This window comes from Ahaetulla prasina, chromosome 2 (genome assembly GCF_028640845.1).
Source record: "Ahaetulla prasina isolate Xishuangbanna chromosome 2, ASM2864084v1, whole genome shotgun sequence".
NCBI lineage: Eukaryota > Metazoa > Chordata > Lepidosauria > Squamata > Colubridae > Ahaetulla > Ahaetulla prasina.
In genome coordinates, this window is record NC_080540.1 from 153,389,267 (window position 1) to 153,399,581 (window position 10,315).

At 39.6% G+C, this 10,315-nt stretch overlaps 1 protein-coding gene across 1 annotated transcript in view; it reads left to right on the plus strand.

The window, feature by feature from the left end:
* Positions 1–9,886, plus strand: part of CA10 (carbonic anhydrase 10) — a 240,888-nt gene extending 231,002 nt beyond the window's left edge. Inside the window, exons 5-7 of the mRNA XM_058171880.1 lie at positions 3,003–3,157; positions 6,815–6,989; positions 9,218–9,886. Coding sequence (XP_058027863.1) covers positions 3,003–3,157; positions 6,815–6,989; positions 9,218–9,240 — 353 coding nt within the window. The 3' untranslated portion in view covers positions 9,241–9,886. The remainder of the gene's footprint in view (positions 1–3,002; positions 3,158–6,814; positions 6,990–9,217) is intronic.
* The last annotated feature ends 429 nt before the right edge of the window (positions 9,887–10,315 follow it).

Genomic DNA, 10,315 nt, shown 5'->3' on the forward strand with positions numbered 1-10,315 from the left:
AGGCAGACATAAGGGAAACTTAGATGGGAAAACAAGTGCAGACTTTTCAGTACTAAAAGAAAGAATAAAAAGAAACAGAAAAAAAGGTAGAATAGAACCTTGTGTGACATGAAGGTTAAACTTCCTAGCACTGAATAATGTGAAGGCCTCACTAAACCATTGTTTCCTACTCTCCTTTCTACATATGGCCAATGGTGAAAATCTGAAGAGCTTTTACTGTTCTTCAGAATATTAGCCAAAGCAGGCCATTACTGTCCTTAGTATTGGCAGAAATAGCACATGTAGTGGGGGTGCTACGGAAGCCTGGTAAATTAGTCTGCACCTTCAGCTTTATTAAAAAGCTTCAGACAACCAAAGCCACAACGGGGAGCAGAATGTCTATGTCTATGAGCTATCCGGTGACACCATGGAATAAAAGATAGTGACTGTAAGAGGAGCAACTGGTAAAGAACATTAATTCACAAACATCTACAGGGTTAGAAAGATATGGGAAGGTAATGAACTGAATTGGTGTAAAGTAGATTTAGCTATCTTTTCCTTTTCTTAATTCCTGTCTTTAATTGATTGGGCTTATACTTTGCATCACACTGTTTACCCTGAAGGAAACTGCATGATGAGTGTATGTGTGTGTGTGTTACTCACTGCAGTCTGCTGTCTCACTGTTTGAGGCTGAGGAGTTATGATAAATCAGTATTCCTTACTTCGTTCAGGATGGCAGTTGATTCTTTCAAAACAAGAAAGTATTTGAAGAGTAAGTATCTTGTTGCATTTGGGATCAGTCCATTATATCTCTGATCATGCTCCCATGATGTGTGTTCCGGTCCTGGTTGGGACTTGCTTTTAAATTATCTCATAAATTTAGCTCCTGGGTGCCTTCAATCTGCCTCCCACGATGATGCTCTGAAGCAAAAAAAGAAATGTTCATTCTTTTAACTGTTCTAATCTGTCCTGCCTGTCCTCAAAGAAATTAAGTAGTCTCTCTTTTGTCCTCAAAACCAAGTGCGAAGTAATGACTGGGTATGTGTGAAGCAAGCAGTACTTGTTGGCATAAAGAAAGCATAGCCTGTAGTTTTAAGCTGTGTGTGATATCCATATGAATATCAGTAAATGTTTATTTTATTAGATTAAAAGCAGAAAGATCCTCATGTAATTCCTTCTGATCACATTTTCTTGTCCTCTTTATTAGCTTTTGGTCTTAAAGTTTATTGCAAAATCAGAATACTACTGGCATTCTGGAAAATTATTAGCAATTGGTTTGAGGAGGCCCGAGGACTTTTCCCACAACAGCATAATAATGCAAAATTGTTTCACCTTATGGTTTCCATACATCTTCTTATGACTGCCTGCTATATAAACAGTACATTACAATGGAGTACATCGTGAGGAAAAAGATAAGTGAGAAGAGATCCTTCTGACAAACAAAATGCTTTCTATATAGCATGGGCAGAATATAGTGTAAAAAAAACCCCAAATCCAGTTGGAATGAAAATCCTACTAAAGAATGAGAATGAAATTACTAGCAATGTGGATAGGAACTAAGCTGATTATTGCTAATGTAATTACTCCCTATCCGCTTCCCTGTAATTTCTTTCTGTTTTTTAAGCAGAACTTTCATTCCATTTTGATTGTTTGTACATAATATTCTGCTTATGCTATATACCGACCAAGCCTTCCCTTCTGAGAAGGCCGAGATCTCAGAGCCACACAACTTTTAGCAAATGACTTTACCCACCCATACTTTTAGCCAGCTGTCAGATTTAAATTTGTAATGTGAGTGAGGCCTCATGCTCTTCCTACTTCCTGGGAAACCCCTGTCCACCATTCAGAGGATCCACAGATTATCTCTCCTCACTTGCTCTCACTCACCTGCGTCAGTCAATTGCTTACCTTCTCACCTTACACAATGTAAGCCGCCCTGAGTCTTCGGAGAAGGGCGGGATATAAATTCAAATTTAAAAAAAACTCAATTTCCTTGAGCACTTTTACATCTCTCTCTCACACCTTCTCAATCAAGCATCATTCTACCACATGAGCTACCTATTAGTCAGGGCAATTTTCCCCCACAAATCTTACAGTGTCACATCAGACCATAGGCCCATGTAGATAAGGAATCCGTGTAATTCAGGGGTGTCAAACTCAATTTCATTAAGGACTGCATCAGTGTTGTGTTTGACCTGCGGGTGGAGGGGGGGCAGCTCAATGTCATTCCCGTTGGGGGCGCCTATGGTAGCTCAAGCGCTCTGCTAGCAAAAACGGCTCCCGAGTTCTGTTTTTGGCTGCGACAGCCTACTGCAACCCTCTGCCAGTGAAAACATAGCTCAGGAGGACCACTGGCGACCCTCCCAAGTTCTATTTTCGTTGGCAGAGGCACCATGGGCCTGTCCTTCACTGTTTCCAGGGCAGCCCCACAGGCCAGATCTGAGCACCCCATGTGGCGGATCGGGTCCATGGGCCTTGAGTTTGACACCCCTGGTGTAATGCCTGCTCAAGTACCAGTCAGAAATTACATATATTATATGTGCCTGTTGCCGTCACTCTGCTACACAAGCCCAAATAGCCAGGGAGAGGATTATGAGTGATCCTTTGTGTCATTAAAATGCATGCTTCAAGAATGGGTAGCAGGGAACTCAAAGCCAGTGTTCACCAGGACAAGTTTTAGGAGAGAGCTTTGGACTTTTCTTCCTTTGTAAACTATGGTCCGCTACACCACGCACCTTGAAATGACAAGGAAATTGCAATGTCATTTTTTTTGCTCATCGTGTGTGGAAGAGCTTTATGGGAAATGAGAAACAAACCAGGATTTGCAGCTGCAGATTACCCACTCCTAGAGACAATTTAACCTGCTCCAATGTATAAATAGTTGGCAGAGTAGCCTAGCAATTCAAACGTTTTCCTGATTTTGATCCATTTAATTACCCAATAAACTCTGACATTGGTGATCTTCATCTCACAAATGCGAATGCTCTTTTCTCATAATAATTTTACCATCATTTATTTCCTAGATGATGCATACTTACTGCAGGGACTTAATATTGAAGAACTTTATCCTGAAACCTCTAGTTTCATTACATATGATGGGTCCATGACAATTCCACCCTGCTATGAAACAGCAAGTTGGATATTAATGAACAAACCTGTCTACATATCAAGAATGCAGGTAAAATGAAAACCTTTATTGGCTATGATACATTACCTTTGGAAATAATAAATTCTTATAATTGCTGTGCCTTCAGAAATGTGTACTTATTTTTCTGGAAAGCCACGGTAAATTAGGCAGCCTCCAATAGAGACGTTAAAAAACAATCCCACAACTTTCAAACTTTGCATTTTCAAAGGTTATTATCACTGTTCTCCACCTCATAAGGAGGGAAAGAACGGGTTGTAAACGTTTTAACCATGTTAAATGTTTGGGTGCTCCAGAGGGCTAAATTTGCAATGGAAGGTTCCCAACTTAAATATTAATGTTTTTCTTCTTTTTTAAAATATCTTTCCAAACTGCTACAACAAAGTCAAAAGCCTGCTAAGAGGCAGAAGGCAGTTGGAGGTAATGGCAGTTGGAGCACAATTATTACATTTGGTAGTAAGACAAGAAGATGAAAAGAAAAATAAGTTACAAGTAGAACTTTGAAAAACTGACAGAAAGAAAAGACTTGCTTTTCTGTCATACTGAGATTCTTTCCATTTCTCCCACCACTGCTTATAAAATGAGACAAACCATTTCAGTTTATCTCACCCTTAAACATTACAGTCCTGTTTAGGGGAAGAGCTTCGCCATATCTCGTCTAATTCAGGGGTGTCAAACTCAAGGCCCGCAGGCCAAATCTAGGCTGCGAGCTGCTTAGTTCTGGCCCATGGGGCCATCCTGGAAACAGCGAAAGACCAGCCGGTGGTGCTTCTGCCAATAAAATGGAGCTCGGGAGGACCATTTATGGCAGTGGTTCTCAACCTTTATAGTGCTGCGACCCCTTTAATACAATTCCCCACGATGTGGCAACCCCAACCGTAAAATTATTTTCGTTTTGAATTTATCGCGCCTGAAGCCGTATTGGCTAGCGATCTGAACTGCTTGCGATTGCCTTGAGGACAGAGACATTAAAGCAGAGACTCCTCCCCTATTAAGTTTATGGCGCCTGAAGCCAGATTAGGCTGCCATTGCATGCTGAAAGCGGGGGTCGTGCAGGGGCAGGGGTTATGCGCACGCATGCCCACACTCATAATTCTATGCAAGCATGCGTGACACACACACACCCCGCGCTTCCCCTGCTTTTGGCACACAATGGTCCGGTGGGCCCGGTAGGCCCGTTTTTCATGCTCTGCAGGCTTCAGAGCCTTTCTAGGAGTCTGGGGAGGGCGAAAATGACCTTCTTCACAAGAGGCCCTCTGGAGGCTGGAAATGGCCCATTTGGCAACTTCCGGTGGGTTCAGAAGGCCTGAAAATTAGCTGGCCGGTGCGCGCATGCACACCAAAGCTGAGCTCGCGTGCCCACCAATATGGCTCCGCATGCCACCTGTGGCATGCGTGCCATAGGTTTGCCATCATGGCTATAGTCACTCATTCTGAAGTAAAGTGTATTGAAAATAATTCCATTGATCTTCAAATAGTTCAGCTCGTGACAACAACTAGTCTCCTTTCACTGATCTGGATAAGCTAAGCAAGATCAGATCTGCTTAAAATTTTCATGAGAGACCATGAAAAAATAGGGCCATAGGATAGACTGAATCCTGAAAAAAGTGGCAGCAAATAGTTGCCAAGAAAACTCTCTGAACTCTCAGCTCCAAAGAGAGTTTATCTTAAGCAGCTTCAGAATGATACTGATAAATAATTTCTACTGGATATGGAGCAGGACTGATTCTCTGAAACTCTGCCCTTTACTCATGTCTCCAGAAACTGGGGGCGGGAGGGTGGGGGGGAATGGGCAAAGTCAATCCACCTACCATTTCCATAACATTCAAAGACTGCACGATTCACTCCCAAGAGATACTAAATGGCTCTGAACTGTTCTTACAGTGCTAATTTATTACCACCCTCACAATAATTGGCCAAATTCCTGTTCACCAATTCTCCCAGATTATAATTAGCTTCATATTTTGCTCTCTTTGCTGAATAATTTTATTAAAGATTATATTATGCATGCAAAACTGATATAACCTACATGGTATAAAATATATTAAAAGAAAAAAAATATTTTATATAAAAAATTAAATTTAAAAAGTGCACAGAAAGAAAAAAGAACTCTCCCCCTTCGTCCTTAGCAAGTATAATCAGCATTAATATCTTATCACTACCTCTTAAAATAAAACCAACCATCTCTTCGTTGCATAAGACAACTCCTTCTTTGTCAACCAATTTTTAAAACCTCACCAAGCCATCTTAATCAGCAAAAGTCAATTAAGAATTATCAGAAATAACAAAATTACAGGTAGTCCTCGACTTATGATGACCACCTAGCCCAAAATTCAAGTTGCTAAGTGAGACATATGTTAAGTATGGCATTGGGCCGGGTTATTTACGGGACCGCCTACTGCTACCGAATACCTCTCACCGACCCGTGCACTCTCACAGAGAGGGTCTCCTCAGGGTGCCGTCAGCGAGGCAATGTCGTCTGGCGACGCCCAGGGGAAGGGCCTTCTCTGTGGGGGCTCCCACCCTTTGGAACGAACTACCCCCCGGACTCCGTCAGCTTCCGGACCTTCGGACCTTCCGCTGCGGGCTTAAAACACACTTATTTAATTGTGCAGGACTGAGCTAGATTTTAAATTTATGGGTTTTAATTGGGTTTTATTTGTATGTTTTAATTAACGGGCTTTTTGAATAAGTTTTTTAATTGTTTTTATACTGTATTTATGTGTTTTTAAGTGCCTGTAAACCGCCCTGAGTCCTTCAGGAGATAGGGCGGTATATAAATATGATTAAATAAATAAATAAATAAATAAATGAATTTTTCCTCATTTTACAATCTTTCTTCCCATATTTGTTAAGTGAATTGTTGCAGTTGTTCAGTTAATAACACGGTTGTTAAGTGAATCTGGCTTCCCCATTGACTTTGCTTGTTGGAAGGTCTTAAAAGGGGATCACATGACCTTGAGACACAGCAGCGGTGAAATTCTATTTTTTTTACTACCGGTTCTATGGGCGTGTCTTGGTGGGTGTGGCAGGGGAAGGATACTGCAAAATCTCCATTTCCACCCTACTCCGGGGGAAGGATACTGCAAAATCCCCATTCCCACCCCACTCCAGGAGAAGGATACTGCAAAATCCTCATTCCCTCCTCACTCCTGGGGGGAAGGATATTGCAAAATCTCCATTCCCCCCCCCCACTCTGGGACCAGTCAGAGTTGATATTTGCCGGTTCTCCGAACTACACAAAATTTTCGCTGCCGGTTCTCTGAACTACTCACAATTTCTGCTACTGATTCACCAGAACCTGTCAGAACCAGCTGGATTTCACCCCTGGCAACTGTCATAAATACGAATCAGTTGCCAAGCATCCAAATTCTGATCACTTTTTTCAGTGCCATTGTAACTGTGAATGGTCACTAAACAATCTGTTGTAAATGATGGACAATCTGTATTGCAAATATCTAATGAACCCAATTTGAATCCTTCTTCATATATTTTCTATTTTCTCCTTTTCTATTTAAACAAATACCCCTATCATCTCTCATCAAATAAACAAAACCTTCATAACATCATCATCTAGTCCTAATTATCAAAAATCTGTTAAACATTACCTAAGTTAGCAATTCATATTTTGCTCTCAAACATTAAGATTAAGTCAATCTCCCTCTGCCTTCACTTTTTATATTTATGCAGATGCATTCTTTACGGTTACTAAGCCAGAATCAGCCTTCACAGATTTTTCTGAGTATGAGTGATAACTTCAGACCAGTCCAGCCTCTCAACAATCGATGTATCCGAACAAACATCAACTTTAGTTTACAAGGGAAAGATTGCCCGAACAATAGAGCACAGAAACTACAGTATAGAGGTATGTTCCAAATACTACATTCATTTTAATGTCATGTTTTCTGTTTTGGAATCCCCTTTGTCTTACAATGTCAAATTAGGAAGGTTTGATCTACCATATCCCAGGTTAAATTGTTTGTCAGGCCCAATATTTTCTACTTTAATAACCTCTCTTCACAGTCTCGGACAAGGATCTTTCAATCACCCCTTCATGGTGAGTAAATGGAAATGGTAGGATTAAAATTGGGATTTTTGATGTGGAAAATATATGTTCTGCCACTATAGAAGACAGCTCTTTCAGTCTTCTAAGGGGGCTTCTAAACATTCAGAAAAATAAGGCTTCCTGAGGGGGCAAAACATGTCTGGCATGGTGATATTTGGAGTTAAATATAAATATCCTTGAAAAATCTAAAGACATCATAGAGAAAATTACCTTCCTGAAGGATTCTGGATAACATGTACTGGGATAACCGGATTCTGTTTCTAAACAGTGGAATCATTTATAGGCAACAAAACCCAGATTTTAAGGTTCAAGAACAAACACAAAAAAGAATTCACAGATTTAATTAGTCCTCTTTCCTAGCTTGGCATAAGTTATTTGGTGATCAAGGAAGAGAAAGAGGGTTTAGTTTTGCTTTTTTAGTAAGAAATCTTTTCTTAAAAAGAAAAACACTGGCAGCCAGAAAATTAAAAGCACAATTCTTTCTGGAACAACTGTTCCTCTTTTATTTTGGAATGCCAGTCCCATTCCCTTCCCTGATGAAACTTCTAATTCAGTGTTTTTCAAATCTGGTTTCTTTAAGATGTATAGACTTCAGGTTCCTGAATTCTCCATGCTGGCTGGGGAATTCTGGGAGCTGAAGTCCACACTTCTTAAAGTTGCCAAGTTTGAAAAACACTGTTCTAATTTAAACCAGTGTTCCTTGTACAGTTTCTTCCAGGGGTTTTAGACCTGAACTCCCATAACTAGCAGGAGCTAAGCCCAAGATAGGGCCTCTGGTGGCTCAGACTGGTAAGATAGTCTGTTATTAACAGCAGCTGCTTGCAGTTACTGCAGGTTCAAGTCCCACCAGGCCCAAGGTTGACTCAGCCTTCCATCCTTTTTAAGGTAGGTAAAATGAAGACCCAGATTGTTGGGGGCAATAAGTTGACTTTGTATATAATATACAAATGGATGAAGACTATTGCTTGACATAGTGTAAGCTGCCCTGAGTCTTCAGAGAAGGGCGGGATATAAATGCAAATTAAAAAAAAAAGATGTCTGATATGCACTATGAAATGCTTATTAGGACAAAATAATGATTCTATCTTACAAATATATAAACAACAGGATGGTATATGGGAAGACAAACGTGAATACATCTGTTTTCATGGAAGCCACCTTCCTAACAAGAAGTGTTTGCAAGGGACTGGAGCTCAGTAGAAGAGGCCAGGCTTTTCATGTAGAAAATCCCAGACCCTAGTATAACCAATATCAAATTAGATCAATGATGGCGAATCTTTTGGACTTGGTATGTCAAAAATTCAAAAAATACCTAATTCGACTCTGCTTGCATGTAAATATATTGTGTCACCCAAAATGTCATGTTGTGTCACCTTTGACACATGTATCATAGGTTCATCATCACTGAGTTAGATGGATTAATAATCTGATTGAATTTAAAGCAAGTGACACATTTTGAGATATTGTGAACAATTATGAAATATTCATTCTCTTTCACTAATCCTAAAAATTATCTCTCCTCTGTAAGAACCAATGTTTGACTTCTTTTTTGAAATACATCCACTTCTGACAAGTTCTGGCTCCAAAATTTGATTTCAAGGCAAGGCTTGATTTCCTCTACCAGCAGGACATCAGAATCTATAATAACCTCATTATCTCATTGTTCCCATCCACTATCCTAGGGGTCTGCAAACTTGGCTCTTTTAAGACTTATGGACTTCAAGTCTGGGAGTTGAAATCCCAAGTCTTAAAAGAGCCAAATTCTAGACCCCTGCACTATCCCATCCACAGGCAGACAAATGCTGGAAAAAGCCCTGGAAATTGTATACTATTATTCAGTTAGGATATATTTATTTACACATTTATTTATTTATTTGGTTTTATCCTAAGTAACTGACCCCACAATCTATCCTTCAGATACTTCAGTGATCTTTAATTGGTAGTTGTGAAAAGAGAAAAATAAAGGGGGAAGAGTGTCATTGTGGAAATTTTCCCATGGTTATTGGGTGTTGTTTTTTCTTTTTCAGTAAATGAATGGCTCCTGAAGTAATTAAGACACTAAACCGGAAGAAGTTTTCACCTCAACGGAATGCTACTACTGTGAATTGATATACTACAGAATGCCCCAGCCCCATTCAGTCCTCGGTCTTTGTACTTCATGGAGCCACATTTGAGAGAAAAGGATGCCAAGTTGGAAATTCAGCTCAATGAAATGTATTCATATGATCAGTCATAAGAAAAAAAAAAGACAATATCTGCCATTCCCATGATTACAATTTTGATACTGTTTTCCTGAAACTACTATCGCCCATAACGAAAAGACTGTTCAGACTTTGTATATATGAACTTCTTCCTCTGTTCCTCTTCTCCCTTCTTCTCTTTCCCATCATAACTCCATTAAAAAGGTGGTTTGCTGCTGCCATCCAAGTGGATTTGTGTTCTGTGTGCCAAGTAATCCTTGGAAAGCTGTCATATCACCCTCATTATTGGTTACTGGCGAAGCAGAACTAGGGAGATAGTAAGGGAGATTTGTTTCTGGATCATAGTCTTTCCATTTGCTTAATAATGGACAGATGCCAAGATAAGTATTGTAAATAGATCACTGAAGAATATAAAGGAAATTGAAATATTTTCCCCCTCATCACATACCTGTAGTAGGAACTGCCAAGACTGGAATTAATCCATTTTTCTGTTTCTTGTTTTACAAAGGTCATACACTGTGTTTGGTTATTGTTAACAATTCAATAAATGTGTTTAACAAATTAATTTACCACACTCACTTCAGTTTATTATATTTCTTCTCTTCCCCCCCCCCCAAAAAAAATGGAAAGGACCTTGAATTCTTCTGGCATCAATCATCAGAATTGTATTTTTAAATGTGTATTATTTATATGTCATTATATAGTTAAAAGCTACTGTAGGAATAATCACAAATACCAGAAGCACACACATAATCATTTTAAAATGCCTTGGTAAGCATTTATTTGGACAATTTCTCTGGCATTTAAATCAAAAACTGATTTTCATTGGACAGCAGAAATACAGGAGGTTATCCCATTGGTTTCTTAGAGTTTTGCCTCCTATGAACATCTACACAAGTTTAGGTAGATTTCCCTACTCATATA